Here is a 27,384-nt window from a genome sequence, read left to right on the forward strand (position 1 = left end):
ACAGAAGACCCAAAACCGAGCTAAAAGGAAAGTCCTCCCGTTTGCATATAAATCCTTGAGCTGGAGAAGTGCTCAGTGCCTGGAATGTGAAACACCCCAAAATCATTCGCCTTCAGCCGAGTGCGAGTGGCAAGCGCATGTACAGTCGCTGCGTGGAGCTCAGAGCCGCTGAAATTGACAGGCCCTCGACAATGTGGCCAGTTGGGCTGCTGGCAGAAGGGGGCCCCTCGGGCCTCAGCTCCCAGGAGAGGGGGGAAAGGGCCTCAGACCCCCGGGGCGGTGGGGCAGGAGAGCCGGGGTCCCGCTCCATTGGCACTGCCGCTCGCTGCCCCCCAGGTGAACCTCCTCGTCCCCGTCACATACTTGGTCTTCTGGGCGTTCCTGCTCGTCTTCAGCTTCATCTCGGAGCCCATGGTGTGCGGGGTGGGCGTCATCATCATCCTCACGGGGGTGCCCATCTTCTTCCTGGGAGTGTTCTGGAGAAGCAAACCAAAGTGTGTGCACAGACTCACAGGTGAGCCAGGCAGCTCCCCGGCGGGGCGGGGCCTGGAGATGGAACCCTCTTGGGGGCTCACCCTAGAGCGGGGTCTCCCAGCAGCTGCGGTGGCCACAAGAGGCCCAACCGCCACCAAGTGTCTCCCCGTGGCTTGGCCCAAGTGTCCAGGTCCCATGCGCAGAGGGAGCAGCTCCCTGAGGACCCCTGTCCCACAGGGTCAGACCCCAGGGTCCATCTGTCGGCCTGTCTGTCTGTCCTCAGAGTCAATGACACGCTGGGGCCAGGAGCTGTGTTTCGTGGTCTACCCCCAGGGCTCCCCGGAGGAGGAGGGAAAATGGCCCCTGCCAGCCCTCCCCACTGCCCGCCGCCACGGACAAGCCCTTGAAGACACAATGAGACATTGTGGAGCCTTGAAGCAGCTGTTTCTGTTTACATGTTGTTTATGAGGAGGTGTTTTTGCAAAAAAAAAAAAAAAAAAAAAATTTTTTTCCTGGGGAAAAAAAGAGATCCTACTCTTAGAGGCCTGTGGTAAGGAGCCCTGAAGATGTGGGACTGGGTCCCCTGTCAGCGCTGCCCCGCTAGCTTTTCCTGGAAAGGTCTACGAATAAAACAGGGCTGGTGGTGTACCTGTCTCAGGTGAGTCCCTGGTGGGCACCTCTCGGTGGTGGGCACCCCTCGGTGGGGGGCACGCGTGGAGCTGGCTGGAGAAGGGGGCCCGGCAGGCCCAGGAGGAGGCCCTTGGCATTCGGGGGCTCTGCCGCTTCAGCCAGGCACTCCCCCTCCGGGGCTGGCACCGTGGGGTCCGGAGCCGCCCCTGCCCCAAAGGGACATGGAGGATTGGGAAGCCGCTGGGTATGCCCCTCCCCCAGGCCCTGCAACACCTGCTGGAGGCTCGGTCACCCAGGAGAGCCCGGGATTCCCACTGGAACTGCCTTTCTTCCCATAAACCCCCACGGAGTGAGTGTCAGGACTTCAAAGCCCACGGCCTGGCCCTGGTTTACAGGTGGGAAAACTGAGGCTTTGAGACAGGACGGGATGGATTTTCCTGTTGGCAACTGGTGCCTCAGCCTCTGCTCCCTGAGAAAGCATCAAGTAACATCTTCCGGGGCCCTCAGGACCTGCAAGAGACCCCATGGGCTTTCTCTACCCTGTGCCCACTTTCCCAGCCCCGCAGTACTGCCTGGGAGATTGACCCCTCAGCCAGAGGGCAAAGGGCATCAACCTGGCCAGGCCCGTGCTGACCCCACAAGCATGAGGTTGGGGGCAGAAGCCTCCTAGCCCAGCTCCTCCGGGGTCTGCTGTGAGGATGCAGGAGGGTTCAGTGCCACCAGAGTGCGCACCATGGACTAGGTCTGATGTACCCGTGTCCCTGTTCAGTCCAGGGACAGCTCTGGTGCCCCACAGGGTGAATAAAGGGAGAAGCCACAGGAAACATTCCAGGGAGCCCTGCCCTGGCCCTCCCGCTTCTCTGGAAAAGGATTCCCAGAATAGAGTCAGGGGAGGTAGGCATGGGCCCCAAGGTATCTTGTGTACCCTGGGGCCCTGCAGAGGGCGGGCTCATCACTCCACCCTCGCCCCACGTTCAACCCCCTGCAGTCCCCTGCCCACCACGCCCAGCAGGGGGGCCAGGGCGCTGATGCAGGAAGCTGGCTGCGCTTCTGGGTGGGCCTCTCCGTAAGAAAGAAGGACACGGAGGCAGGGTAGAAACGACTGTGTATTCCCTGGTTACAAAGCGGGGCTGTGGCGGTCATCAGCGTGTCCGGCGGGTCAGCAGACCAGCAGGGCCTCGTCGTCACTGGCCTCCAACGTTGGGGAGCAGGGTGGCGGGGGGCTCCTGCAGACACCCAGTGGCTCTGGTGGGTGGGGGCCTAGGGTGCTGCCGGCAGTGGGGGCCGGGGGGTGAGGGCCCTGGGCCGAGCAGGACGCCCGAGGCATGTCCACAGGGGCTGGGTTGTCCACCAGAGGGTCCCTGCCGGCCTTCCTGTCCTTGTGCGCTGGCCTGGCCTCTGGGTCCCGCAGGCCCGAGGTGGGCGGCACAGAAGGCCCCACCTCCGGTGCGTGGCTAGGGGCGCCGGGGGGCCCCTCCCCGGCTGCCCCTGGGCTGCCTGTGTCTGTTAGGGGTGCCGGGGGGTCTAGGCCAGCCCCCGGTGCCGGCTGGAGGAGCCCATCGCCCAGCACCGTCTGTGAGGTGCGCGCAGCCGTCAGCAGCGGGATCTGTCCGCGCGGTGCCCGCGGTCGGTGAAAGAGCCGGTTCCAGAGGCGGCCGAGGCGGCGGCGGGAGGGTCCGCGGCGGGAGGCGTGCCGGCGCATCTGTCGCCGCATGGCCGTGCGAAGGTTCTGTAGCACCGAGGCCTGGAGGGTGGGGCGGCGGCTGAGGGGGCAGAGGTCAGAACGACCCCCGAGGACCCAGAGACCAACTTGTCCCCTCCCCGGCCATGGCCTGCTATGTCACCCTGTCCAGGCCTCATCTCCCGCCTCCCTCGATCCCTGGACCAGCCTGGCCGCACGCTTTCCGACCTGGTCCCTCGGCCTCCCTGTCTTGGGTGTTTTCCGAGGTCTGGCCGGTGGGGTCTCACACCCTCTGGCTCACCTGTGACGCACTGTAGACGGGAAAGTCCTCCACAGGTGGAATGAGGCCCTGTGCAATGAGCTGCCCATAGGACGGGGGTGCCTCTCGCCGCACAAACTCAGCCTCCAGGCGTGTCATCTGGGTCTCAAAGGCCCTGAAAGCAAGGGCAGAAGGGCAGCATGGCGGGGCTGTGGGGACCCCCCACTTCCCGCCTCCCATGGGGGCTCCGCAGCAGGACGTGGGACCCCGTCCTTCCACCCGGACGTCCCGAGGTGCCCAGACCCGAGAAGCCCCGTGTGGATGAGCCCCAGCTCACAAGCCCACAGCTGTACGAACAGTGAGCCCAGGGCCTCGCTCCAGAGACAGGAGGAAAGCGAGGCCCTGGCCCCGCCGCCCACCTGTACTCCTGCGTGCGCAGGGAGTAGAGCTTGAAGGCGCAGCCCAGGGCAATGACGAGTAGCAGGCCGCAGACCAGGCTGCCGATGAGGGCGGCGGTGATGACCTTGCGGGGCACGGCCGCCAGGCAGCCGTGCTCGTCGCTGCCGTCCTGGCAGTCCTCCTGGCCGTCACAGCGCCACGTCTCGAAGATGCACAGGTTGGTGCCACAGTGGAAGGTGCCCGGCTGGCAGGAGAAGCAGTTCTTCTCGTCGGCGCCCCCGGGGCAGCTTTTCTGATTGTTGCAGCGGTCGGCCGGCGTGTAACAGAGGCCGCTGCCACCCTCACAGGGGTACTGGTCGGGGGGGCAGGTGGGGCAGCCCTGCTCGTCCCGGCCGCTGGCGCAGTGCCACCAGCCGTCGCAGCGCTGCGGCTCCGAGAAGCAGCCCTGCTCGCCCGCGTCGTCCACGTCGCCCTCGCGGCTGCTCCCGCACGGCTGCTCCCACGGAAGGCAATAGCCCTTCACCTGGTAGGTGGCATTGAAGCCGTGGCCGGCGCTGCGGGCACGGGCGTGGTAGGCCACGGTGAGGCGGCCCTGGGCGGCCTCGAGGCTCACGGGCCGGTGGTTGCTGCGGTAGGAGAGCGTCTGCAGCAGGCGGTCCCCACGCTCGCCCAGGCCCTCGTATACCTGCACGTAGTCGTCATAGCCCAGCCGCAGTTCCAGCTGCAGCAGCACGCGCCGTGGGTCCTGTGTGTCCACCAGCCACGTGCAGTGAAGGTCCGAGGGCCCACGGGCCGCGCCGAACAGGTCTGGGGAAGCGAAGGAGCCGTAGAAGCTGCCCAGGCGCCGGCCGCAGGCCAGGTCGGGGCAGCCAGCCTCGTCGGAGCCATCGCCGCAGTCCTGAGTGCCGTCGCAGCGCCGCTCGGCGGGCAGGCAGCGTGTGGAGCGCGCCCCGCTGCAGGGGAAGGTGCCCCCGGGGCACAGGCTGCCCGGCGGCTCGGAGGCAGGCGCCGAGCAATTGCCCTCGTCAGAGCCGTCGCCGCACTCATCCACGGTGTTGCACTGCCACGGGCCCGGCAAGCACTTGCCGTTGTCACAACGGAACTCGTCAGCCTGGCAGGATGCCTGGCCCAGCTTCCCTGTGGGGTCAAGTGCGTAGTAGACACAGTCAGGGGCAAGCAGAGCTGCCCTCCAGCCTGGGGCCAGCAGCCGGTGTGTGGTGCCCCATCCCAGCGGGGCCTCTGCAGGGTCCAGGGAGAGGCAGGATCCCCGGAGAAGGGCCCTGGACTCTCCATGGCCAACTGAGGGGCAGAGACCCTCCAAATGCCAGGGCAGGCCCAGGTCCTGACCTGAGCTGGGGGTAAGGGCTGAGCTCCCCACTCTGGCCAAGTCTATGAAGTGGGGTCAGTGACCTCGAGGGGCTCCAAGCCACCCTGAGGCAGCAACATGACCAGTCTCCGTCCCAACACTGGGCTCCAGCTGACAGGCCTGCTGGGGGAGACCCTGCAGGGAGTGGGTCGATGGAGGGTGCCGCCCGGGCCCCCCAGGAGCCCACGTGCACACACTGAGGCGCCCCGCCCGCCCTACCACCGGCATCACCTCGGATGTACGAGAGACGGAAGCCCTGGGCCTGGCCGGAACTGGAGGCGTCCGAGTGGAAGAAGATCCAAACGTGGTCCCGGGCAGAGATGAAGGCGGGTGGGATGGCGGAGCCGCAGAGCCGGAAGGCCTCCTGGCGGGGCGGAGCCGCTGGGCCCAGCATGAGCCAGTCCAGGGAGCACTGGTGGGACTCCTCCACGTCAAAGTTGCGGAAGCTGCGGGGGGCAAAGAGGGCCGCCGACATGGGTGGGTGACCAGGGGCCAGCAGGGAACGGTCATGCCTGAGCTCACGGCAAGGACGGCCAGCCCCACTGTCCCTCCTCTCCTCCACTCCCGGCTGCTCAGTGGGCCCTCCAGGGGTCTGAAGGTGGCTCCGTGAAGAATCAGGACAGTGTGGACAGCCTGGGTCACGTCAGCCCCAGTGCAGCCTCTCCACCCTCGGTCAGCACACACACACACACACACACACACACAGCACCCCAACCCAAGGCCAAAGTGGAGGGGGAGGCAGGAGCCCCATCGTAGGCAATTCCCTCCACTTACACTCTCCCCCGAAGGACAAGGCCAAGGGTTCAGATCCGCACCATGCTGGCTCTGCTGGGACAGACCCTGCACAATCCCAGGCTTGTGCACCGAGGGGACCCGTGCGCACCGGGCTGGCCTAGGCTGGGGCTGGGGCACAGCTCAGCACCTGGGGAGAGACACTGGCCCTGGACCCCTGGCCCGGGCTGTGGGATAAACAGCGCCATGGAGTTCTCTAGAGGGGGCCAGGAAGGGTCGAGTCTTTGAAGAGACTCCCAGAGGCCACAGGGAAACGGGCACAGACCCTGACGGTGCCCATCACGTCCCGGTGCCGTGGAGCGACTGGGGGCTTCCGGGCTTTGCATTTAGGAGAGTGACTCCCCATGATCTCCCCAGTCCAGGGGTCCAGCCTCAGTTCCACCATCTGATCACCTCACCCCGTTTCCCTCTGCATGTCCCCGCAGCTCAAGCGCCTGGGCTCCTGCCTGGTCCCCGTTCCTGCCGAGACCACCCCAAGGCCCCTGGGGAAAACGTGCTCTGGGCTCAGTGCCAGCCTGGCCTCAAGCCACCCCTGCAGGACGGACAGGACACCTCTGCCACCTCACAGACAGCTGGGCCATGCCCACCAGTCCCAGGGCTCCCCTCCCTGGCAGGCCTGAGGTGACGGACAGCCCCGCAAGCCCGTGAGAGAGGCTCAGGGCAGGACAAGGCCCAGGTCTGGGCGGCCAGCAACAGAGGCCCACACTCACGTGCTCACATGCACACACATGCACACAACTCATACATGTGCACGTGTAGACTCACACACGTACTTGCACACATCCACATCTGCTCCCTTGTGCCCACCACACCTACCCACACACGTGCTCACACATGCACACACACCTGTCCTTTATACCTGCTCAGAGGGGGCTCACGCACATAAACAAGCACACGTGAGTGCTCACACGTGTGCACGCACATCTGGTCACTGGCTTGCCGCATGCCCTCACATGCACACCATCACACTCACATTCAGTGTGTGTAGGCCCACATCGGTTCCCTCTGACACCCCCGGGGCCCCCATACCTGATGGTGATCATGTCCCCACGGTCACCCTGGATGTACCAGCTGCAGTTGGTGCCCGGTGGGTAGTTGAGGGGCCAGGCTGGGCTGTAGATGACACCGCGTCGTTCCGTGTGCTGCTCCAGTTTCCCGCTGCAGGCGGCTGTCAGGAGAGGAGGCTGAGAGGTGCTAGCCTCACCTTTGGGTGGGAGGGGGTAGTGAGGGAGGGGGACACTTGAGCCCCCCATGGCTTGAGCACAGGCCTTCCCCGGGGTGGGCTCAAGTCCAGCCAAGGTGATCACGGCCAAGAGGAAGGCCACAACTCGAGACTTCATGGAAGTGGTGTGTATGGCGTGGGCCAAGGAGGGCCCACCTTGTGCCCCAGAGCCTAGGTCTTATCCCTCATCCCCAGCAGGGCTGGGAGCGAGCCCACCAACTCCCGTTGGTGCCTCAGTGGAGAATCTTGCAGCCCTAGGCAGAGGCAGACCCACTATGGTTCCCTGCCTGTTCCCCTCCTCCCGCCCCGGGGCTGGCTAAATACAGGCCTCAGCCCGGGAGGGAAGGGGCTGTGCTCACCCAACACATATTCACTGAAGACCTACTATATGGCAAGCACAAGCGGTGGGCATGCTCGTAAGACAGGCAAAAGCCTGGCTCTGTGGAGCTCGCAGGCTCTGCAGATACCCTGGGTAAAGTGAAGATTATAAAACAGGCCTGAAAGGAGGACCCGATGTCCCAAGGTGGCTGGAAGTGCAGGCTGGGTCTGATGGTACCTTGTGTGGCATCTGGGTTCTATCCTGAGCATAAGTGGGAAGCCACCAGGGGTGGATGTTGTAACCAGATGAGGAAACCGAGGCTCAGAGAGGGTAAGTGAGCTGCCCATGGCCACACAGCAGGTAAGTCAGGGCCCACCCTGGTCCTCTAACGGGCTCGGCCTCTCACTGCCAGCCTTGAGCCAACGCACTGATGAAGTGTCTACCGTACACTGTGTCAGGGACGAGCTCAGGGCATCACGCCAGCCAGCACGGGTGACGAGTGCCTCTGTGCCCAGCCTCACCGGCCTCACTTTACCCACATCATTACACATGCCCTCTGCTTCCCAGCTGAGCCCACCCAGCCTAAAGGTGGCAAACCCTGCCCCGGTGTGCCCGGCCTTCCCAGGACCAGGAAGGCCCTGCGCTTGGCTGCCCCCACCCCTCACAGCCCCTCAGTCATACTTCTTCATCTGATCTTCCCGACAGCCGGCAGCACAGGTGGGGCCCATTATACAGATGGAGAAACTGAGGCTGGGGGAGACAAATGATGACGCTTTTCCCGAGCCCAGCAATACCACCTCCGCTCTCCCACTGCCTGGCCCCTTCCACCGTTGCCCTGGAAGTAGGGTCTCTCTGCTAGCTCTCAACAAGACTCTGAAACCCCAAAGGGCTCAGGTAAAGGAGGGAGAGTGAAAGCCCTCCAGACACCTCCCACAGTCTTAGGAGGGTACGCGCGGAGGTCCGGGTGATCCAAAACTGTGACTAGCAGGGAGTTAGCCCCCGGCCATGGCTCACAGGAGCATCAGGGGACTAGAAGAGAAACGCCAACCCTGACCCTAAAGCGAGGCTGGCCACGCTCAGGTCACCATCAGAGCGACAGTCGTGGGTCGGCGAGGTACCAGCCAGGGTTCTCCGCTGGGCACTCAGCGTGGCCTGGGAGGCCAGCCTCCCCGAGCCTCAGATTTCTCACAGCCCAGGAGGGTAAGGACTAAACAAACGGAGGGGCGGCCGGGGGCCGGAGCAACATGTTCCCTCTGACGGGTGAGGCCGCCGGCTTTCTGGGCCTCACAGAGACGCTGGGTGCTGAGCTGGGGACACCCTGGGAGGCGTGAGGTTATGAAACCCAGAAGAGGCTTCTCCTCCTACAGGGTGCTGGGCGGGAGGTTCCCAGGCAGGGCTGGGAGCACATCTTCCCCCCACACGGAGTCTCTAAAGCAGAGGTTACACCTGGAGTTGGAGGCTTCACCAGCCAGTGTGGGAGTCACTCCCTGTCCCCTCCGCCCCCAGGACAAGGCCTGAGGCAAAGCAATACCTACCCTGGCCCAGACGCTTCCCCTATGAGATGCAGCACTCACGGAGGCCGGGTTTCCCACACTGGCCAGGGAAAGCCAGGCCCGCAAGGACCTGTGTCTGGCCCTTCTTTCATGAGTAGGGAAGCCTGTCTCTCCAACCACCAGCCTAGTCAGGAGCAGATGACTGGACAGCTGCCAGCCCAGCTCTGCCCCTCAGCAAAGCCCCTGACAACACATTCCCCAAACAGCCTCACCCCTGAGTGCGCCCTGGCTGCCCCAGAAATTCCCACGTCGGGGGCAGCCGTGTCACTCAGTCACTTTATTCTTCTCCAAAGGGGGCCACAGAGACCATGATTTCTGCAGCCGTCGGCCTGGCCCATGCAAAGTGACCATGGTGCAGGAGGGAGGCCAGAGTCCGTGCAGGGCCCCAGACTGGATGCTGCCTGGCCATGGGCCTGGAGGGCATCATCCGCTCAGACCACCGGCCCCAGGCTTTCTAGTTTCTGTGACAGCAGGGCTCACCCACATTCCACCACCACCCCAGGACCCCAGCACAGGCAGGGTAGAGCCTCGTGAATCCAGTCCGGGGTCCACACTGCCAGATGCACCGCTGCACCCTAGGCCCCAGCTTGTCCATCAGTGAAATGGAGTCAGTGGGTGCTGCTTGTCTCAGGGTGGCTGGGAGATCTGGGGAAGCGGCAGTCTCTAGGCAGACATGCACTCGCTGGGTTGAGGAGGGGGGATGCCCATGGGAGGTGAGGGTAGTGATGGGGTGTGTGATGATGGGCGGGCAGCAAAGGGAGCTGGGAGGTACCGACGCAGGGTGGAGGGTCTTGGGGGGTGTTAGGGGGAGTCAGAGAGGTCTGTCTGAGCTTAACTGGAGGTGACCTGTGTTCACTCGGGCAGAAGACTGCTCGGCCCTCGGGTCAAGGTGGCCTGCTCAAGGGGGCAAGGGATGACTGAGCACTTTTAGACCAGTGTCCTTCTTTCCTGGTCCACAGGGACGACAAATACTCCTGAGAGGGTACAAGCAAGGCCTGAGGACGCGCAGCGCACAGATCTGGTTTCCAGAGGCCGTCGTTACTCCGGACACCCTGCTGGTGTAACCAATGACAGGGAGCTGGGAGCCCCACCAAAGCACGTGGGCGCAGCTGCCAGGTGAGGGAGAACAGCCTGAAGACCCTGCCCAGGCTCACCACCCCACCGGGTCACAGTGGCCACAAGGCGGAGCCCAGAGTCTGGGGTGCGGGAGGTGGGTGGCCCGACCCAGTTAGTGCCTGACAACCTGGGGCAGGACGGGGTCTGAGAGGTTCCCGGGCAGCCCAGCTGGGCCCTGCGGGGGGTCTGAGCCCAGCGAGGGCTGGGAAGGGGCAGGCCAGACAGTGATGATCTGGCCTCCTCACAGGAGGAATCGCAGGGAAACCCTGAAAACTGCAGCGGCATGAAGCTTTGGGTGGAGGGAGGCACCTCTGGCAGCGCAAACTGGTCTCCACTTCCCTCAGCAATGCTAGAGGGTCAGCGATGGGCTCCAGGACAGTCCCAGCCCCAGATCACCACCTGGGGCCGCACAGGACACCGGGGGGCGCCATGCACAGGCAACCTGGACCCTGCTGGCGGCCACACATGAGGGTGGACCCGGATGGCTCTTTCCCGGCTCTAGGAGTAGAACTTGTCCCTGGAGCATTTCTTTTCTAAACGTCGAGCCACATGCCCACCCGCTACACCAGCAGGAGGGCCGGCCTGGGTTCACATTTGTAAGACCTGACACCCTCACGTGCCCTTTCCCCATGCCCACTCTCTACCATAGCCACAGACACCTGACCCAGGTGAGGCCAGTCAGTCTTCTCCTGGAAGTTGGGGTGGAGAGACTGGGTGGTCAGCTGTGGGGGCCAGGACGCCAGGCAGGGCCGAGGCTGGCTCAGTGCTGAGCGAGGCAGGGCCCTGGGCCAGCAGAGTCAGCAGAGGAGACCAGGCTGCCGGAAGCAGGAGCTGGTGGGCAGGGAGAAGGGGGCCGAGGGTGCGTCTCAGAGATGGGCCCGTGAGAGCGGCTTCTGTGGACCCTGAGCCTCCCCCTCCCAGGGGCCGCAGCCAGCAGACAGCCCTCTCCCTGAGCCGGCCTCCGTGGGTTTCTGCTGCAAGCCGGGCCCTGAGCAGAACTAGAAATCCCGGGTACCTCCCGCCCCACGATGCAGCTCAGCACACAGCGAATGAGTCCGCAGCGCCCCAGACTCCAGCTCCCAAGGCCCTTCAGATGTCTCACAGGGGCACCAAGGGCCACAGGGGCCTGGGCCTATGCATTCACCAACCCCTGGCAGCCCCCTCAGCAAAGGACAAATGCTCCTGATGGCCTCGGCCTCCCTGCCGCTCCTGGCAGCCTTTGCTGTGCTCAGCACAAGGCCCAAGCACAAAGACGGCCAGTGGATGGACGGACCCACGCGGACAGGCAGGAGGCAGCCGCGGACTTCTAACTGTGTTTTCTTAGACTCCATATGTCTATCTGGCATCCACTAACCACAGGGCCAAACTCTCAGCCAAAGTGTTTACCTCTCTCCTGCAAACCAGTTTGCCTGAAACTGGTCTTCCCTGGGCAGACTGGCTGATCCGAGGCTGAGTCTCCTCACTGCCTTCTTATCTAACTCACACACCAAGCCAGTATTTCATCCCAGGGTCAGGTACCAGGCACCGAGAGACCACCCCCATAGCCCAGAGCCCTCGGGAATTATTCAGATTAGCCAGTCCTAAGCTGCTTCCCCTGCCCTGCCCTGCCTTTCCCACTGAAACGCCAATCAAGCCTCTGGCCTGGGCCTTCCCCTCACTCCTACGTCTGCCTCGACCAAAGCTGGTATTTCCCCTGTGACCCTATGTGGCATGGCATGTGCCCTCCTCACAAGGCACATAAGCACTAAGTCCCTCCATCAATGGCTTTGGTCTCTCGGTGTTGTCACTCAGCCATATCTTTATCAGCTAAATCCCAGGTATAATGTTAAAGCAGGCAGGCATCTCATGGCGCCCCATGGCCCTCTGGGAACCCTACAGGAAGCACAATCCGTCAATTGTGTGGGCGGTGACAGTTTCCTAGCGGTATTAGGCCACCATGTGCCAATGCTGTGCTGAGCACCTTACCTCATTTGCCCATTTAACCCTAATAAGCAGGCTTTGGGGTAGGGCCTGTTATTGCACCCATTTTACAGAACAGGAAACTGAGACTCAGAGAGGTGTAAGTTTGCCCAATGCCAAACAGCTCCTTTGTGATGCAGAAAAGATTCCCAGGGATTGAGGTAGAAAAAGGCCAGGTGACCTCAGGGGTGGAGCCAGGATCCTGAAGGCTGGTATTCAGAGGTCACTAAGCCAGGAGGGCAGGGAGGAAGGGAGGAAGGGGAGAAGCACCTTACTCACCTAAGGCAGGAACGGCGCTGCTGAGCCGCCCGGTGAGAACAATGTTCACTGCGGAAGACACAGAGAGAGTTCAGTGGATTGGGGGAGGGGGGTGGCTCTTGGGTCTCAAGCACCTGGGGCACAGGTCAACACAGCCCAAACTCCAGGCTGGTTCTCTTCATCTCGCAGGCTAAGGCCCAGAGTGCTGCCACAGAGACTTGTGCTCCCACCCCAGTCCTGCTGGGATGGGCAGAAGCGAGAACCTCGGGGATCTCAGCACCCACCTGAACACCCACAGCGGAAGAGAGCAGGGTGCAAGCCTGACTGCACCAGACAGCTCCTGCCACTCGCCACACTTGGGAATTCTAAGTTACTTGGGAGGGGGTGTGTTTCTGTTTCCTCTCAGGCTTGGGAACCATGGGCCTGGACCATCCTTCAGAGAGAGGCCCTTGCTCAACCTGGGCTTGTCAAGGGCTCTCCTACCACCCTGTAGGGCTTCCTCCCTCTGAGCGGCCTCTCCAGCCAGGGAGTGAGGGAAACAGTTCTGATTACACCCATTTTACAGGCACTCACAGCTAACAGGGTTCAAGGTCCTCCTCACTGTGCCATGCTGACCTTGAGAAGAGAGGCAAAGAATTTGCCTGCCACCTACCCCTTCAAGTACCCACCACCATGGGATTTGCCCTTTGCTTTCATCTACTGCTTTCCCGCAGGGGTGATGGGAACGGAAGATATGGGCAAACTCAACTTCCAGGGGTTCAGGGTGCCTCCTTCCCCAACATCAAGGATGCCAAGGGAAGCAGAGAGCATCTCTGCAGGGGTCAGCCCCCATCTGGTGAGGAAGCAGGGCCAGCTGCCGCCTAGCAGGACACCCAGGCTCTGCTGGGCTATGCCCCATCTGGGCAGGGAGGGCCTTGGGAAGGCCGGAGGGTCTGCCCCTTGCCTTGCTCCCCGGGGAAGCCCAGCACCCAGCAGCACGTGACCACTGACAGATTGGAGAGTGGGCACTCTGGGGGCCGTGGCCTTTACTGAGACCCGCTCACACAGCTAAGGCAGGGGCCTTCCCCCAGCTCCTGGGTTCTTGGGGGTGGAGGAGGGTGCAACCTAAAATGAACAGGCTTCTTTTTTACTGTCATTTCACTGGCTTCAGCCAACCTATTGGGGTTACAGAGCCTTCACTAATGACACCATAGGGTGTCCCCTAATGACCCGGGACTTAGATAATGGCCTCCCTCCTTCATCATGGTAAATAAAGGAGCCATGTGGCTTGAGGATTTAACTCCTTCCTTCCCCTCTCCCCCACACAAGGCCCTGGAAAGGTGGACAGAAAAACTCTGGTAGGGCTGGAGGGGTGGCAGGCCTGGATGGGTCCCTCGACCCTCCCCAGACACACCACCTGGGCTGATGAGGCCTGCCCCGCTGGGTCTGTGAAGCCACAAAGGGAAAACAGGAGTCATTCTAGCAGCTGCCTCCTGCCCGGCATCCTGATCCCGGCTCCGGCTAGCTCCCGCCCTCAACCCACTCTGGGCAGGAAATAGTTCCTCGTTGAGGGGGCCACCGGCCCCGGCCCGGCTGGCTTCGCCTTTGTCCGCAGCTCCAGAGGCCCCCGACCCCCCGTCGCCACCAGGCTAAGCACGGGCAGCCCAGGCAGAAAGCCACTGCCTGCCAACCCCAGGCGCCTGCACAGCGGGCCGCCCTGCGCACCGTTCACCCGGGCTCCCGGACGCTCTTCCGAGCCGGGCGGGAGACGGGGCTCCGCGGCCGGAGGCGCCCTCCCAGGCCTACGACCCCAGCAGGCCGGGGTCCCGGGAGCCGCAGTCTCCGCGGCCTCCGGCGGGAGCTCTCGCAGTGCCCGCTCCGGGAACTCCAGCCGCGACCGGGGAAGAGGGGCGCCGCGGGTGCGACCAGGGAGAGGTGTGGAGCTACAGAGGCAGGGGACAAACCCTGGCGTGCCCGCGCGGCCCACTCACCCAGGCAGACGACGGCGAGCTGCGCCCGGGCGCCCGGCGCCGCATCCGGCCCCGCGGCTGCCCGCTTCTCCATGCCGGGGCCGGGCGGCCGCCCGTGGACGCCGCCTCCTGCCCCGCGCCTGCGGCTCCGGCTCGGGCTCGGGCTCGGGCTCCCGCGGCGGCTGCGGCCCGGGTGCGGGCGGCGGCTCCGGCGGCGACTTTGTGAGGTGGCGGTGCAGGCCCGCAGCGCGTGCGGGGCCACATCGGCCGCGGCGTCACGGGCCCCGCGGGGGCTCAGCGGCGGCCGCCAGGGAGGACCCCTGCCCGCCGCTGCCCCTGCGCCCCGGGAGCCGCGCCGCGGCCGGCCTGTGCCCGGGGGCCCCCGGCGTGCCCATGCCCCGCGCCGCGCAGCCGCCCGGCCCTGGCGCCCCCTGGCCGCCCCGCTCTGCTCCCAGCCCGCCCGGCCGGTGCCGCCGGTGGAGCGTCAGCGGGTCTGTGGGTCCTGCCGCCCGGCCCCTCGCCCGCCTGAGCCCGGAGGCCGCGCCGCGCCAGCCACGTGACGCGCCCGCCGAGCCGCAGTGGCGCTGGCAGGACGGTTGCTGGCTGCTGGGGCGGGCCGGGGGTTGCGCGCCCCGCCTCGGGTGCTGGACAGCTCCGCGCAGGCGGCCCCCGGCCAGTGCGTGCCCTCCGGCCCCCGAGCCTGGCTCTCCAAGCCGCCCTCCTCGCCGCCCAAGATTCGATCCCTCCCGGAGCCGGCTGTGATGGGAGGGGAGGGAAGGGATAATGGGTAGAGGGTGGCAGAGAAAGGGGCTAGCGGGGCTGATTAGGGGCTGAGGGAAGGACGGCGCGTGGTGGCGCAGGACTAAGGCCTGTCTTCCGCGTGAGGTTCTTGCCACTCCGACCTGCCCCCCTCATTTGCTACAACCCAAGTAGCCCTGCCACATGCCTGAGATGAATCGCTCTGCGCAGAGCGAGGCCTGTGAGGGACATTGGTGACCACTCTAAGAGGCCCTGAGCCCACCCAGTCATCCCGACAAGAGCTGGGAAATGGAGAGGAGGCCTGTTTTCCAGGCTTGGGGCCCCGTCTGGGAGAGTTCTGGGCCCAGTAGAAGCAGAAACCGGGGAAACGGTTTGAGGAGGCCATATAGGATTAAGCAGGACCAACCCTCCTTCCGAGACTGATGTGAAACCAGAGGTCCCCAAAGGTTCCCTCCCTGGCGTGGGAGGCTTGCCATAGCCTGTCCCACCTGCCCTGATGGAGGCTCAGGACCCCTCTCCCCCTTGATTTCCTCTGTTTAGGAAAGAAGGTAGAGAGACACTGATGTTATATTAGTGAACACTGTAGACAGAGTAACTCAACTAACTCATTTTCACTGTGCAGGCCAACTGGATTTTAATTTTTTTTTAATTTGGGGGAAAAAAAACTACTTTTAGGTTTTTTCTCTTTCCTTGTTCTCTCTCTTCCAATTCTTCTGGTGATTTTTCCAAAGCAGACTTCTTCTTGGGAGATGTATTAAAGGGTTTAAAAATCAAATAATGGGATAAATGACTCATTTATGGTAAAGGGCATTAGCCTGCTGTAATTTGGTTTCAGAATTTCCTCAGGCTGCTGACTGCCTTGCAATGGGCGTTTATGCTCAGCAAAAATGTTCAGCAGACATTGGGACACTGACGGTGAAGGTCTGCAGTTTTGTTTCCATTTGAAGATGCTTCCTACTTCAGTGTATGTTTTGCAAGCTCTATAAGGAATCCAGGGTTGAGGCCAATGCCCTGGGAGTCCTAGTGGAGCCTGCAGCAAAAAGAAAAATGTGATCCCCTATATACACTTACCAAACTATCAGATATCAAATATCTTGAACCAAGTGGGAAAACATGGCTATACATAAAACTCCAAGTTGCCCAATCTGCTCACACCCTGCTGTCAACCCTTATAATCCCACACAGCAGGGGTATGGCAGCTCAGGAACCTCAGGCCGGTTGGAAACAACTCTTCCCACTGCACAGTAGAGCAGGATCATAAAACAACAACAACCTAACTTTATTTAAACTTTTGCAAATTTGTTCAGCATGAATTTTTTTTGCATTTAGATGTTTTAAAATATGATTTATCTTGATTACTGGGGTTTTTTTGGCACAAACTTAGTCCCCCTGCCCATATTGAGACCTTAGCTATCTGATACCCCTTTCCGGTTTAGTCTCACAGTGGTCTAGCGCCCTCTAGAGGCTGCCGCCCCAGGCAGGGGCCTCTCTAGAGGTCCCCAGTGTAACCCTGGCTCAGTCCTCTCCCCCAACACTTCTCACTACTTCTGGAGCAGTTCCTGGAAGCCTAATCTCTGCGGTAGGACCCGACACCCTGGCTGCAGTCACTGGGTCCCCCTCAACTTCTTAACAAACATTCTACCTTGGCTTGCTTGTATCCAGGAGGTTTGTGTCCCTCACAACCCAAAATCTTCCAGCTACTGGAGAATTTAGTACTGGAGAGAGGGTGATGCAAGTAACAGACCCTGAGACCATGCAGACTGGTGGGGGCAGACAAGGGAGCAGTGGGGCAGAGGGATCCAGACAGGGAATCAAGGTCCTCCTGGCAGGAAGCTGGCCTTCCCAGTTAGGAGGAAGCAAAGCTGCTGTCCCTCACACATGTCTCATGAGATTCAGACTGTGGGCCACTGAGGCCCTCAGCAATCTGCTCCAGGTGTGAGGAGAAGAGGGCAAGCAGAGAGGAGAAGGAAGGGGCATGGAGGTGTCCCACATAAATCCCCGTCTGGAAGAACCCACTCACCAAAATGCAGGCACAAACTCAAGCCGGCTCTTACCCAGCTGGTTGCTGGACACGATGTAGAGGATGCCAAGTTGGATGGTAATTATCTTTCTTTTCTTTTTTTCTATTTTGGCCATGCTGCACGGTTTGCAGGATGTCAGTTCCCTGACCAGGGATTGAACCTGGGCCACAGCAATGAAAGCGCCAAATCCTAACCACTAGACCACCATGGAATTCCTGGTAATTGTCTTTCTTGATCTCAAATAGTTAATTTCTTTGAGGATCAAAGGCCAAATATGGCTTTGGCAAGCCAAGCTGGAACAAGGGCTTATGACCACCTGGTCCAGGTTTACTGCAAGTGACTTCCAGGCGGGCAAACTCTTCATTGTCCAGACACCTCCCACTCTGCCATCTGCACCTTCCCTATTGTGCCCAGTTCAGTTCTGGCTGCATCATTTACCGAGTCAATAATTTCTACTCTAATCCCCCGAGGCCAGTCCATCACTAAGTCCTGATAGCTCGTCCCCACAATGTATCTCGAATCTACCCACTTCTCTCTACCACCAGGCCACCTCCCTGGTCCCAGCCACCATCTCCTCTCTCTTGGGCCTCCTACGTGGTCCCCTGCCTCCCAATCAACAGCTAACTTTTTTTGTGTGTGTGTGGTACGCGGGCCTCTCACTGTCGTGGCCTCTCCCGCTGCGGAGCACAGGCTCCGGACGCACAGGCTCAGCGGCCATGGCTCATGGGCCCAGCCGCTCCGCGGCATGTGGGATCTTCCCGGACCGGGGCACGAACCCGTGTCCCCTGCATCGGCAGGCGGACTCTCAACCACTGCGCCACCAGGGAAGCCCAGCTTACATTTTTAACATGCAAAGTGGACCATGCTCCTTGCAGAAAATGCTCCAGGACGGACTTCAAAGTTTTTAACCTGAGCTTTGTGATTCTGTGGGACTAGCCCTGCCTACCACCTCTCCAAGCCCCCTCTCCACCCAACTCGTTCTGGCCTCAGAACGTTTCCACCCTTCCCAGAGCTAATTTCTACTCTTCTTTCTTGACCAGGAGAACAGTCAAGAAGCAGAGCCAGAGAGCATTTGGAGAGATGTTCTAAGCCTTGTGAGCAGCCCCTCCAGTGTGTGGACGTTCTGACTGACCCCACGTGTCCAGGGCCCCCTTGGAGAGACGCACTCCAAGCACCTGAGGCCAGCCACTCACTCGAGCCAGTGGTGGAGGGATTGTTCTGTATTCATTTAAGATAAGTCTCTCCCTTCCCTGGCGGCGCAGTGGTTAAGAATCCTCCTGCCAATGCAGGGGACATGGGTTCACTCCCTGTCCGGGAGGATCCCACACGCTGCGGAACAAGTAAGCCCGTGCACCACAACTACTGAGCCCGCGCTCCAGAGTCCATGCGCCACAACTACTGAGCCTGCGCTCTGGAGCCCGCAAGCCACAACTACTGAGTGCGCGTGCCACAACTCCTGAAGCCCGTGTGCCTAGAGCCCGTGCTCCGCAACAAGAGAAGCCGCCAAAATGAGAAGCCGGCGCACCACAACGAAGAGTAGCGCCCACTTGCCACAACTAGAGAAAGCCTGCGCACAGCAACGAAGACCCAGTGCAACCAAAAATAAATAAATACATTTCTTAAAGGTTTAAAAGATAAGTCTCTCCTTGGGCAGAAACCATCCTCGGACACTTTATAAGATCCCTCTGGGACCCAGCAGAGGAGCCTCACAGGACAGGGGCTATTTTGCTCTATGGCTATTTTGCTCTCATATACATTAAAATCTGTGTTTCTCAAATGATGTTTTAAAATGTGAGCCATTTAGGTAGAAACTAACATGAAAGCCTGCAACTGGGATTTCTGAACGGCAGTTAATGTTGTACAACTTTGAAATAAGATGATGGAAGGACAGGAGAGGAAGCAAGAAAAGAATAGCTTTAGAGAAAGGGAGTTAAGGTTTATTTGCATTAAAAATACTAGAAATATCAAAACCACAATGAGATACCACTTTACATCTATTAAGAGAGCTATTACAAAAAGAAAGAAAGAAAATAACAAGTGTTGGCGAGAATGTGGAGAAGTTAGAACCCTAGTGCGTTGCTGATGGGAATGTAAAATGGTGCAGCTGCTGTGGGAAACAGTTCAGCAGTTTCTCAAAAGGTTAAATATAGAGCTACCATATGATCTAGCTAGTCCACTTCTGGGTATATACCCAAAAGAATTGAAAGCAGGAACTCCAGGAGGTGTTTGTACACTCGTGTTCATGGCAGCATTATTCACAGTAACCAATAGGTAGAAACAACATAAGTGCCCATTAATAAATGAATGGATAAACAAAATGTGATAGAGCTAGATAGATACAGATATAGATATAATGGAATATTATTCAGCCTTAAACAGGAAGGATGTTCTGATGCAGGCTTCAACATGGATGAACCTTGAGAACATTATGCTAAGTGAAACAAGCCAGTCACAAAAGGACAAATACTGTGTGATTCCCTTGTATAAGGGACCTAGAGTCGTGAAATTTATAGAGACAGAAAGTAGGAAGGTGGTTGCTGGGGGCTGGAGGGGGGAATGAATGGGGAGTCATTGATTAACAGGTACGGAGTTTCAGTTGGGAAAATGAAAGAGCTCTGGAGAAGGATGGTGGTGACGGTTACACACAATGTGAATGTACTTAATGTCACTGAACTACACACTTAAAAATGGTTAAAATGGTAAATTGTGTGTAATGTGTATTTTACCACAATTAAAAAATACTAAAAATAAACGGGCAAAGTTCGGGGTTGTGACACCATTTCCACTGGGCTCTGTGGGGTGAGTGGGCCAGCCTGAGTTGCTGTTTTGGATTTAGTGTGGCTCAATACTGGAACCTCCCAGAACCTTGGTCTGCCAGGGGTGATGGGGGAAGAGCAGGCCTCAGAGCTGAGCACCTCCTCCACCCTGTGCGATGCCCAGGCATCCCAGCCACAGCCCAGTGACGGGCCACATCTGCAGGCACATCTGGTGATGGGCTCAGCACGGCGAAGTGCATCTAGCCATAGACACTCTCCAAGCCATTGCTGGTTCTTCCAACTTTAAGAGAATAATAGAATAATAGCAGTAAAATCATTTCACCTTCAGTACTGAGCAGTAATTTTCAAATTATAGGCCTGGAACAGTGATAGTAGGTATGAAGTATGTCATAAAAGCACCATTCCAAAAAGAAAAAAAAGATTCTACTGCAATAGAAAGGTTAGTGCCAGGTCACCCCCTTACTTTACATAACCCTCTCCACTGTAATTTTGAACAAGGAGTGTGGTTCCAATTTTCAATCAGAAAGCTCCCCTCAGCCTTGCTGAACCACTCAGAAGTGCCCTGAAACAATAATCATCTGTATATTGATTTGGGGGAGAATCAATCCAATTCAGTCCACCTCACTAAATTGTTAATGGAGCAAAGTACATCAGAACCCCGAGGTGGGTTAACAGATACTGTTTGTTCTTTAACTGTGCTGCTGCCAGAGAAATAAAGGTGACAGGTTGAGAGCCTGAGTCCAGAGGCACGTGTGCAGATCTGGGAAACCCAAGGCAGGAAGGGTAGACTAGAAAAGCCATGGAGACAAGCCCTCACATCCCGAAGTGTCTCCTTCGTGGTCAAGGTCAAGAGAGTGGAGGCCAAGCTCACTTCCAGCACACGGGGGAGATGAAATCAGCCCACTGAGGGACTCCGGGTGGCTCCTAGGGAAGCCACATGTCCCTGTTAGAGCTCCTAGGACTCCTGGGGGACACATGGGGAGCCTAGTGCAGTCCTGCTCACTCGCCAGGGCTCAGAGGACCCCTCCTCTACCATGCTGGACAGTGAGCCTTTATTATGGACTTAATGGTTGTATTTAAGTCAACTCATTTTACTTAAGTATTACTGCTTCATTTTCCTTAAGTATTTACTTGAGCTATCTCTATATAACTACAAGCATGACCCAAACAAAACATTGCACATTTTGTTGCCTGCACCCCTGTCTTCTCTGTCTCTGTCTCTCTGTCTCTGTCTTTCTGTCTACTAATCTCCACCAAGGAGAGTGAGGAAGAAGGCTAGCACATTCATGACACACTAGCTTCAAAGCAAAGATTTTCTCCCCAATCAGATGAGAAACACTGGAGAAGAACTGAAGGGAGGGCAGCATCCTGGCTTTGTGGTTCAATAGTATTTATGGCAGGATGTGACAGTCGTGATCCAGATCATCCCAGTCCCCTAGAAGTCATCCCCCACGTCCCGTACCCCACGTCACGCAAGCAGGAAGATGGGCACGATTAAGCACAGAGGCTTTGGAGTCAACCTGCGGAGGATTCAACCTGCATCCCCACGCGCTCCCCACGGGAGCAGGTTTAACTTCTATGAACCTTGGTTTCCTCGTCTATAAATAGGACCACAACAGTACCTACTTCACTAGATCACGGTAATAACTCAAAGCACTAATACCCGCAAGGCACTTATAACAGTGCCTGGCACAGAGTAAGCGTTCAGTAAATATTAGCCATTATCCAACTGCACCCCCTTCAGAAAAACTCCTATTCAGTCTTCAGAACCCAGGCCAGCTATACTCTGTCTGCCCTCCCAGAGGAAGATAAAACTCCCTCCCACCTCACTGCTTCTTCTGTACTTCAAACAGCGTTCTGGGGCTGAACACATCATCCTCTTGTCTTATTTACAGTCTTATTTCCATGGCTGTCTGTGTCTTTAAGCTGTCAGCTCCTCCCTAGAGATGTTAAGCTACCTTTTACATCCTCATCATCCAGGGCGGCTCTGCTCACACCTACCTAGTAGGTAATTAGCGGGTGTTTACTGACTTGAGTTGAAGCAGGTGGTATCATGGCTCAGGCTGCCTACAGAAATACTGTTCTTTTATCGTGTCTCCAATCTCTCATTCCATAAGTCCCAACCTGTAGGAAAGGAGTCTATCCAGCATCCCTTGGAATCAGTCATCACCTCCAGAGAATCTTGCCCCAACCCATTATCCATCCCTAACCCAGCCTGAGTTTGGTACACATACCTTCTCTTCAATTTTATACTTTTACTACATAGTATATACCCATGACCAATGTATCACATTGTTTTACTTAAGTGGTTACATATTGCTGTATCCTCTGACAACTTGCTTTTCATCCAGTGTTATGTTTACAAGCTTTATCCACATTGATATGCTTAGACCTAGTTTATTCAACTGGGAGCCAAGGGCTGTCTGATCTTGAAGCCCTAGGAATTGGCGTCAAGCAGGAGCCATTCCTAGATATTCCTATAGTGTGTGCTACAACTTGCCATGGGCTTCTGAATTGCAAGGTTTTGGTGTGAACAGAAATTTTCAATTCACTTGGGCAAATACCTAGGAGTGGGATTGCTGATTGTATTGTAAATATATTTAACGTATGATTAATGTATGGTTAATGTATGATTAATGTATGGTTAATGTATGCATAAGAAACCACCAAAGCTCACTCAAGAAGAAATAAATAGTACTATATCTATTTTTTAAATTGAATTTGTAATGGAGACCTTCCAACAAAGAAAGCTTCATGCCCACATGGTTTCATTGGTGAATTCTATCAGACAATTAAGAAAAAAATCATATCAATTCTACACAACCTTTTCAAGAAAATAAAACAGGAGGGAAACTTCCCAAGTCACTGTATGAGGTCAGATTTATGCTGATACCAAAAACAGAAAAAGAATTTACAAGAAAAGAAAACCATGGACCAATATGCAACACGAACATAGATGCAAAATTCCTCAACAAAATATTAGCAAATTTAATCCAGCAATATATTAAAAGGATACTAAATGGAGTTTATCCCAGGAATACAAGGCTGGTTCAACACTGGAAAATCAGCGTGTGTAATTTGTCAAAAATCCATAGATCTGTACACCACGAAGAGTTAATTTTACTGTATAAAATTATTTAGAGGGCTTCCCTGGTGGCACAGTGGTTGGGAGTCCGCCTGCCGATGCAGGGGACACGGGTTCGTGCCCCGGTCCGGGAAGATCCCACATGCCGCGGAGTGGCTGGGCCCGTGAGCCATGGCTGCTGAGCCTGCGCATCCGGAGCCTGTGCTCCGCAACGGGAGAGGCCACAGCGGTGAGAGGCCCGCGTACCGCCAAAAAAAAAAAAAAAAAAAAAAAAATTATTTAGAAATCACCCAGAATGTCAGGGGAATCCAAGATGAAATGCACACTGTGACAAATAAATTTGTTTACAAATGGATGGTTGAACCACACTGAAACTGGTGAAGAAAACAGGAGCTAAGACAGTGTATATTGACTAGATACTGTAAGACTAAAGAAAAAAAGAACTGTACATAAACTGTGCTCTGGTTGGCAGACTTGTTTCTCAAACAGATACAAGCTCTGAATTCTGAAACCATTTTACATGTCTGGTAGAGTTGAACAAATAAGTAAATGTATTGGAGATAATGACAGAGACAGGTTTTTCACTGACTGAGAATGAAGTTACCGAAAAAGCAAGGGGGGATTGCAAGAAAGAACACTGTGGTGCTGGACTGCAGTTAGAAATATCAGTATGAACTCATGTGTTAAAGTATCAATATGTACCCAGACAGACAGAAAATAGATATGTATATATGCATGTTTAGAATTCCCTAGCTCTGTCTGCTGAGGGGGCCTAGAAGCAGTGACACCTCAGTAGCAATGAGCTCACCCAGCACCCAGAACTTGGTTTCTAAATACTCTTCTCTAATACAAGGAACCAGGGGTCCCTGGGGAAGACTGTCCAGGGCTGGGACTGAGAATACACAGATGAGCTGGCAGAGCCAGAAAATAACAAAGACAAAAAAAAAGAAAAGTACTGCATGGTGTCCTCCCCAAAACCCATAATCTCAGTCCATTTATGAAAACAATTTAGACAAATCTAAATTGAGGGACATTCCACAAAATACCTGGCCAGTACCTACTGGAAGAAACTAATGAGACAGGAAGACTACATGCCATGTGAGATCCAGGTTGGATCCTGGAACCAAAAATGGACCTTAGTGCAAAACTAGGGAAATCTGAATATAGTCTGCAGTTTAGTTAACAGTGTTGCACCTATATTAATTTCTTTGTTTTGATAAACACACCAAATTATGTAATATGTTAATATTGGGGATCTGACGAAGGACTCTCTGTACTATTTTTGCAACTCTTCTGTAAGTCTAAAATTATTTCAAAATAAAATGTCTTTTTTAAACCACAAATGGAAACCACCACACATATTGGAACAGCTAAAATAAGAACATTGGCACTACCAAGTGCTGGTAACGTGGTAGAACTTGAACTTGAGTTCTCATCCATTGCTGATGGGAATGCAAAATGGCATAAGCATTATGGGAAAGAGTGCAGTTTCTGATCTGGTCATAGGTAAGTGGAACATACACTTACCTTTGACCCAGCAATCCCACACATAGGTATTTACCCTAGAAAAGTGAAAACTTATGTTCACACGAATCTTTATTTGAATATTTATAGCCACTTTATTCATAATGGCCCCAAACTGGAAATCACCCAAATCTCCTTCAACAAGGTAAGCAAACTGGTCCATCCAGACAATGGAATATCACTCAGCAGAAAACCAGGAACAAACTACTGTTACATACAGCAACATGGACCAAAGAAACCAGACTCAAAAGGCTACATACAGTATGATTCCAGTTATATGACTCTCTAACAGGCAAAATTCTAGGAGTGGACAGTAGATCGGTGGTTTCCAGATGCTGGGATTTGTGGAGGGGTTAACTACAGGGTATATTTTTGGGGTGGTGAGACTTCTTCATCATGATTGTGGTGGTAGCTACACGACTTTATGCATTTGTCAAAATTCAACACTATACACCAAAAATATGTAAATTAGGGCCTTCCCTGGTGGCGCAGTGGTTGAGAGTCCGCCTGCCGATGCAGGGGACACGGGTTCGTGCCCCAGTTCGGGAAGATCCCACATGCTGCGGAGCGGCTGGGCCCTTGAGCCACAGCCGCTGAGCCTGCACGTCCAGAGCCTGTGCTCCGCAACGGGAGAGGCCACAGCAGTGAGAGGCCCGCGTAACGCAAAAAAATATATATATATATGTAAATTATTGTTTAGTTATATGCAAATTATTATTTAATTAAATATTAAAGTTTAGTTTAGGCTAGTATATATAAAGTCAGAGCCCTCTTGACACCTCATTCCAGTCTCCTCCCCAACTTTTCAGAGGTAAACACTGAAATGAATTTCATATCTACCCTTCTGACCCCTAACAAAAAGGTTTTTTACATACCTATGTGTGTACCATAGAAAATATACCACGTGAGTCTGGGTTTGTTTTTTAAGCATCATAAACACTACCACATTGCATGCATCTTCTTTCCTCTGGTTTGGTTTGGTTTGATTTGGTTTTGTCCCTTCAGAAGTTCTCTCGAGTCATTCAGGAGATGATGCTGATGTGTCGCCGGGGTCACAACGGGACACTGTGGGATTCGCCCACCCAGCCCTCCCTGTTTTCCTCCGGGTGACAGCATCTCACCCAGGAAAGCCCTGAGGCCCAACTCTGGCTCACAAAGCTCGGCCCAAGATTTCGAAACTGCGGAAACTCTACCCTTGAGCTGGTGGGGCAGCGGAATGTCCGTCTAGAGCTGCTAGCAACCAACTCCCCTCCCATCTGGAATGGAGGCAACCCCAAGGGAAGCAGAACCAAGGGATGGAGAATGAGCAGGTCCTGAAGCATTTTGGAGAGCCTAGGCCACCCAACCAGAAGCCAGCGCCACCCAGGGACTTCCCTGGGTCAGGACCCAACCAAGTTCTCTTTTTCTTCACTGGAAGGAGTCCTAAGGAGCACGCAGGGAACCAGGTGCTGGGCTCCCACCCGACAGGTCGCCTCCCTTCCCGCCAGGGCTTCGGTCCTCTGAGCTGCCACACAGGATGCCCTCATGCCCTCCGTCCCATGTGCCTTGACACTGTCTCCTTCGACTGGACCCGCCTCCAAAAGACACTGATGAAAATACCAGGAAACAACACCCAGCCAGCAGCACACGCTTGGTTTACACCCACTTTATCTGTCAGAATCCACTGGCCCCTTTGCTACCTACATTTGCATGTTCTGTTCCATCATGTTGCTTGTTTAGCATTTGGGTGGTGGATGTAGTTTGAAAGAATTATACTATTATTTCTAAATTGTTAGCAAAATTATAGACTATAAGATGCAACAATAAACGTGGTGGGTTGTGAATATAAAATCCAGCATTCTCTCAAAATTACTGGGAGAAGTTGTACGTGTTTATGTAGATAATAAATTGTTACACACTAATTACAAATTTGTTCATTTTAGAACGTAAAGAAATAATACAGGTCGCATAATTACAGATCTCTTCACTTGTTTACCTCCAATCTCATTTTGAAGTGCTGTGATCTAGAATAAACTCTTAGCTCTATAATGATATTTGACAAACTTAGAAAACGTGGTCTAGAAATCCTTGCTTGATGAATACGTTTATATAATTATATTCTGTTCTATAAGTCATGGTGATTCAAAGAAAATTCTTTACTGTCATGCATTAAAAAGAGCTTTGGGACTCATTGAAAGAGGGAAATCAGAGGTGCACCTCCACCATGAAACTGCTCAGCCTGGCCTTCTCCAGGGCTTGATTTTCATAGGTATGGACTTACTGAGTCACTGGCCTGGCAGCCATCCCAGGGTGGCCTCCATCTCTGAGGCCACCCTTAGCTATGTGCCCTTGGGGCTGACCCGAGGAAGCTCTGCTGAGGAATTCATCAGCAGAGTCGCTCCCTGGAGCATCAACTGGCCTCCAGAACCCTCCTTAAAGCAAGGTTCCCACGCTCCTGGATGCAACTCAGTCCCAGGTACACACAGGTATGCCAGGTAATCTGATGCACATAGCAGAGGAAGCACAGCTAGTGGCTGACTTGGTACCGTTTTACTGTTTAAAGTACAAGCAACAAGGTCCTACTGTATAGCACAGGGAACTATATTCAATGTCCTGTAATAAACCATAATGGAAAAGCATATAAAAAACAAGAATGCATATACATGTATAATGGAATCGCTTTGCTATACAGCAGAAATTAACACAACATTGTAAATCAACTATACTTCAATTAAAAATAAAATAAGATAAATAAAACAAAATAAATAACTGATTGCAACAGCCTTCTAAGAAGCCACTCTCTGTTCAGAGGGAAGTGATGGAGGATCTCAGGGGCACAGACCGGTGAGGAACAAAAACATCAAGGCTGCAAACCAGTCCACACTAATTCTTACACCTGCCCTTTCCTCCCCAGCTAAATGCCCCTCCAGCCTGAATTAGCCCCCCACCCAGACCTTCCAACCTCATGTTACAGCTCCCAGAGCACAGAGTAAATAAATAATTCTGCGCCTAGCAGATACTTTATGTTTGCTGAGTTTAAGTGAAATTTTGATGAGTTTTTGTATTAAAATATAATCTAATTAATTATAAGAAATATAATGTGGTGTGAAATGTTTTTTTCTGTATCTGTATTAGTTACCTATTAAGTTAAATAATAAAATCTTATAATTTGTACAAATACACTCGACAGTACAGTTTGATTGATAAAAATAACCACATGATTGAGCAGAGCTGGGGTAAGAGAAATTCATGACTGATTTTG

At 55.5% G+C, this 27,384-nt stretch overlaps 2 protein-coding genes and 1 long non-coding RNA gene across 4 annotated transcripts in view; 2 read left to right on the forward strand and 1 right to left on the reverse strand.

Moving 5' to 3' along the window:
- Positions 1-1,114, forward strand: part of SLC7A10 (solute carrier family 7 member 10) — a 15,431-nt gene extending 14,317 nt beyond the window's left edge. Inside the window, 3 exon segments of the mRNA XM_030874451.2 lie at positions 337-514; positions 758-825; positions 827-1,114. Of these exon segments, the coding sequence (XP_030730311.1) occupies positions 337-514; positions 758-825; positions 827-892 (312 nt within the window). The 3' untranslated portion in view covers positions 893-1,114.
- Positions 960-14,121, reverse strand: LRP3 (LDL receptor related protein 3). 2 transcript variants are annotated; one of them, XM_030874449.3, is made up of 7 exons: positions 13,999-14,121; positions 12,050-12,097; positions 6,631-6,769; positions 5,041-5,255; positions 3,464-4,580; positions 3,087-3,219; positions 960-2,848 (listed from the first exon to the last, which is right to left on the reverse strand). In XM_030874449.3, the coding sequence occupies exons 1-7, from the start codon at positions 14,069-14,071 to the stop codon at positions 2,264-2,266; spliced, it is 2,310 nt and encodes a 769-aa protein (XP_030730309.1). In that variant the 5' UTR covers positions 14,072-14,121; the 3' UTR covers positions 960-2,263. The 2 variants fall into 2 exon arrangements, with proteins under 2 accessions (XP_030730309.1, XP_030730308.1); XM_030874448.2 differs by having other exon boundaries at positions 6,631-6,805.
- Positions 13,441-19,285, forward strand: LOC132593899 (uncharacterized). The gene is made up of 3 exons (XR_009559910.1): positions 13,441-13,942; positions 16,889-16,975; positions 17,798-19,285. It is a non-coding gene; the product is annotated as an uncharacterized lncRNA (long non-coding RNA).
- Positions 19,286-27,384: the final 8,099 nt, after the last annotated feature.

Source organism: Globicephala melas, chromosome 19, assembly GCF_963455315.2.
Source record: "Globicephala melas chromosome 19, mGloMel1.2, whole genome shotgun sequence".
Classification (NCBI taxonomy): domain Eukaryota; kingdom Metazoa; phylum Chordata; class Mammalia; order Artiodactyla; family Delphinidae; genus Globicephala; species Globicephala melas.